Source organism: Symsagittifera roscoffensis, chromosome 2 (genome assembly GCF_963678635.1).
Source record: "Symsagittifera roscoffensis chromosome 2, txSymRosc1.1, whole genome shotgun sequence".
NCBI classification, from domain to species: domain Eukaryota; kingdom Metazoa; phylum Xenacoelomorpha; order Acoela; family Convolutidae; genus Symsagittifera; species Symsagittifera roscoffensis.
In genome coordinates, this window is record NC_087063.1 from 17,175,361 (window position 1) to 17,179,951 (window position 4,591).

Here is a 4,591-nt window from a genome sequence, read left to right on the forward strand (position 1 = left end):
AGGAATTTTTATTTGACCAAATTGATTTTCCGAGCGCTCCAAGGAAATAAAGAGTTTTTAGCAAGTTTTTGAAAAAAGCAAGGCAAAAATGTCTTGCTTGGGCACTTTTTGGAGCTTTATAAAAAAGTTACAATTTGGTCGCCGCGCGCTCTCCTTCAAAATTAATGTAAAACTAGTGGTTCACTATTGGCGTTGCATCAAATAGATGTCATGGGGACTCTTTGGTTGATGGTCGAAACCTTGATGACAAGTATCGCTTTTTAGGTAAAAGAGTGAGTGAGGATTACGAAAGACTTACTCTTGTGGCTGAAAACGAAGACGACGCTGAAAGATGGAAAACGCAACTGCTACGCGCTGGTGTATTTCCAGTAAACGACAGTTTCCAGGATTTATCTAACGATATTTTCCTCAATGGCCAGCTAAACGAAAGTGTGGCCCTCATTCGACATTTGACACTAGAGTACATGAAAATTATTAAGAAAAACTTATGTGACAAGTTTACCAAAATTGTGGTTCACTATTTAATAAACCGAACTAAAGAGTTCGTTATGAATGACTTGCTACTTTATTTATTTTCATTGAAGAAAGACTGTGAATTGCTCAAAACATCATCAGACGCTGTTTCAATGCAGAAGAAACAAGTTCAAGATTACGAGGCGACGAAGGAAGCGATTACACTAGCAGACAATTTGTGCTTTTCGCAAATTCAGCCGTTTTATATTAAAAACGCAGAAACTACCCAAGATATTTTGAACAGGACGTTCGGAGAGGATTTTGGGCTTTTCTAAAGAGTAAGCGCTGGATCGAATACAGAGCACTGATTATTTGCCCAAATTCGAAGACCACAATTTGAAGCGCATTTTCTGAAGAAAAAAGATAATTGATAAAAACGAACTTAGAAAGTAATTAACGTTTAAAATTGTTTTTGGCGAAATTATGGACTCGTGTATGTAATGTAAACAAGAAGGTTTCAAGCCGCCTCAGTTCTTTGAATTGAACCAAATAAATATCCGAAGTTTGAAATACAATTTAAAGCTGATCTGCAGATGGTTATGGTCGAAACATACCCTTGGAAAGGATAGAAACTTCCAACTTTCCGCATCTTCTATCCCATTCATAAATCAAACTACCTCAATCAAACTTCAGTCGTATAATCTCGATAGGATTAGCAGAGTTTGTCAATTTTTCCACAATTTCCGCCCACATTATGGCTAAGTTCATCTCCGCTCAAATGATCCGTAAATAGAGTAGCTTCCAATTTTTCATTAGTGCTTTTTAGCTGCAAAATTTTCCTGAGAGCTAGACTTGGAATGAGAGCAATTTATTTTTTTTTCATTTTTTCGCTGCTATAAAAAAATCCTAAAAAGTCAAGTTTTCAAAAAGTGCCATCGACTTTTAACGAACGGTGTTGACTGTTACTTGTGTCTTCCCATTTAGAATTAATTTAAGATCAATGTCTCATTTTCTGCCTCCTCGCTCTCCTCTGGTTGCGAAGCCTCGGTCTCCCGATGTCAGCTCTTCAGTTCAACGACGGGACAATTTCCGGTCTGCTTTGGCTCCGCTAACAGGTTGGTCTTAGGTTGAGGCAATTCTCTGGTCGGTTAGCTGCTCCACCCTTCTTTTTTCGGACTCGACCTCTGATAACACCTTCCCTTTCAAAGGGTTTGTCGGTGAATCGGCAGAATTTTTAAGCGTACAATCTTTCTCATGACGTTTTGTGCTGCGTCTTTGATTTCCGCAATCAACCTTGCAGTTTTATTTGAAGTTCGCTTGAAGTTTTATTTGAGCCCGCATGACATTTTTTTTCTGACGCTGTAGTATATTTCCGGTTTTTTTAAGGTTCTCTATAGATCCAGCATAGTCACGATCGGGCATAGTCATTTCACATCTCTAATTATCGTGCTGATACTGAGTTTTATCGGTTTGTTTTTGTTTCCGTCTAACAACATTGTTCCTAGTTTTCTTTTTGCCGCTATTATGCCCGGGTTGACCTTCATAAAATGAAAATGCTTATCTTACAATTCCATACACCAAAAATGCTTATCATACAATTCCATACATCAAATTATGGAAAAATTCTAGTCATGCAATTTTCATACAATTTCAAAAAATCATTAAAAAAAGATTCGAACTAGTTTCTGCGGCTATTTGAACCAAATAAAACAGTCTGGTGATTAAAAAAAAAACTTTTTTTTTGGAAACAAATGGTTTGAATACAATTTTCATATATGAAAATTGTATGACTAGCATTTTTTTGATGGCGACAACAATTTTTCCAAGTACTACTGAAAATTCCCCAATTTTTTTTTTCAATCGCAAATCGAATTTTGTTCTCAAACAAACATTTTCCAAAAAAATTTTTTTTGCATGCAAATTTAAATTTTTTTGTCTGCATAACGTAGTCCTGAACAGGGGCGAATCTAGGATTTCCGAGATTTCCGAGCTCTCCCAAAGTACTAAAAAGACGCTGTTTTGACAAATTTTTGTGCGCCGCAGGCAAAAAATTAAAAACAGGCCAAAAAAAGTGTTTTTAGGCATTTTTTGAAAAATTTTAACCAAAACAATTGCGTTTTTTGTCGAGCTCTCCCCCCTCAAAATTACTATATAGTGGCGCCGAATGCACCTTTAATATTTTTTTAGGGTCCGGCGCCGGATCTAGATATCTCAAAATAGTACAAAGGGGGGAACATTTGGGCCGGCAGGGGGTCCAATCCCTGAGGAGGGGGCGTCCCCCCCCGCCCCCCCCCCCCAACTAAATCTGCCCCTGGTCCTGGATACACAAAAATTGGTTTTTTCCGTTTCTCTGGATAACTTTTTTCAAATAGGCTGAAAACCTCCTATTTTTTGTATGGCAAGTTTATATATGCCTTGATCATTGTCTGATAATTTGATCATTCTAATTTTAGAAATAATCATCTTTGAAATTTTTTGCCAACATTTAAAAGTTTGATCCTTCAATTATATGATTTGTGAAAAGAAGTCTTACACAATTCAGGTCGTTTCCAATGCATTGTAAATGCTAGACGATCAACATTTTGATGACTCTAGCTCTGAGTGAACCATGGTTGTTCGTCACTTGTGTTCGGTCACGAACACATCCCAAAAATTTTGAGAAAATTTTTTAAAAATTTCTTGGTTTATGAAAAAATGCTTGTCCTACATTTTTCATTGATGAAAAAACGCTTATCTTAGAGTTTTGTCAACATTTTCTGTATCTAAGGAATTGTACGAAATTGCATGATAAGCTTTTTTTTCATATATGAAAATTGTATGATGAGCATTTTTGTTCAACCCGGGTTGTTTGTTCGACTTGTCTACAGCATCCATGGTCCCCATCGGGAAAAATGGTTCCTCCATTTTTCTTTACAAATTTTTTTTGCATATCTCTTTTAAACCTAAAAAATGGCCCGCTTTATTAGATCCGTTTTTCATAGTTAATCCGGTTCACTATTGGCGTCGCATCAAATGGATGTCATGGGGGACTCTTTGGTTGATGGTCGAAACCTTGATGACGAGTATCGCTTTTTAGGTAAAAGAGTGAGTGAGGATTACGAAAGACTTACTCTTGTGGCTGAAAACGAAGACGACGCTGAAAGATGGAAAACGCAACTGCTACGCGCTGGTGTATTTCCAGTAAACGACAGTTTCCAGGATTTATCTAACGATATTTTCCTCAATGGCCAGCTAAACGAAAGTGTGGCCCTCATTCGACATTTGACACTAGAGTACATGAAAATTATTAAGAAAAACTTATGTGACAAGTTTACCAAAATTGTGGTTCACTATTTAATAAACCGAACTAAAGAGTTCGTTATGAATGACTTGCTACTTTATTTATTTTCATTGAAAAAAGACTGTAAATTGCTCAAAACATCATCAGACGCCGTTTCAATGCAGAAGAAACAAGTTCAAGATTACGAGGCGACGAAGGAAGCGATTACACTAGCCGACAATTTGTGCTTTTCGCAAATTCAGCCGTTTTATATTAAAAACGCAGAAACTACCCAAGATATTTTGAACAGGACGTTCGGAGAGGATTTTGGGCTTTTCTAAAGAGTTAGCGCTGGATCGAATACAGAGCACTGATTATTTGCCCAAATTCGAAGACCACAATTTGAAGCGCATTTTCTGAAGAAAAAAGATAATTGATAAAAACGAACTTAGAAAGTAATTAACGTTTAAAATTGTTTTTGGCGAAATTTTGGACTCGTGTATGTAATGTAAACAAGAAGGTTTCAAGCCGCTTCAGTTCTTTGAATTGAACCAAATAAATATCCGAAATTTGAAATACAATTTAAAGCTGATCTGCAGATGGTTATGGTCGAAACATACCCTTGGAAAGGATAGAAACTTCCAACTTTCCGCATCTTCTGTCCCTTTCATAAATCAAACTACCTCAATCAAACTTCAGTCGTATAATCTCGATAGGATTAGCGGAGTTTGTCAATTTTTCCACAATTTCCGCCCACCTTATAGCTAAGTTCATCTCCGCTCAAATGATCCGTAAATAGAGTAGCTTCCAATTTTTCATTAGTGCTTTTTAGCTTCAAACTTTTCCTGAGAGCTAGACTTGGAATGAGAGAAATTTATT

The 4,591-nt window shown here is 36.7% G+C and overlaps 1 protein-coding gene across 1 annotated transcript; it reads left to right on the forward strand.

Moving 5' to 3' along the window:
- Nucleotides 1-3,474: 3,474 nt before the first annotated feature.
- Nucleotides 3,475-4,053, forward strand: LOC134839721 (dynamin-2-like). Its single transcript, XM_063855343.1, has one exon. The coding sequence runs from the start codon at nt 3,475-3,477 to the stop codon at nt 4,051-4,053; it is 579 nt and encodes a 192-aa protein (XP_063711413.1).
- The last annotated feature ends 538 nt before the right edge of the window (nt 4,054-4,591 follow it).

What these genes read in the sequence shown, in the direction of transcription:
- LOC134839721 (XM_063855343.1), top strand. Translation starts at nt 3,475, where the DNA reads ATGGGGGACTCTTTGGTTGATGGTCGAAACCTTGATGACGAGTATCGC.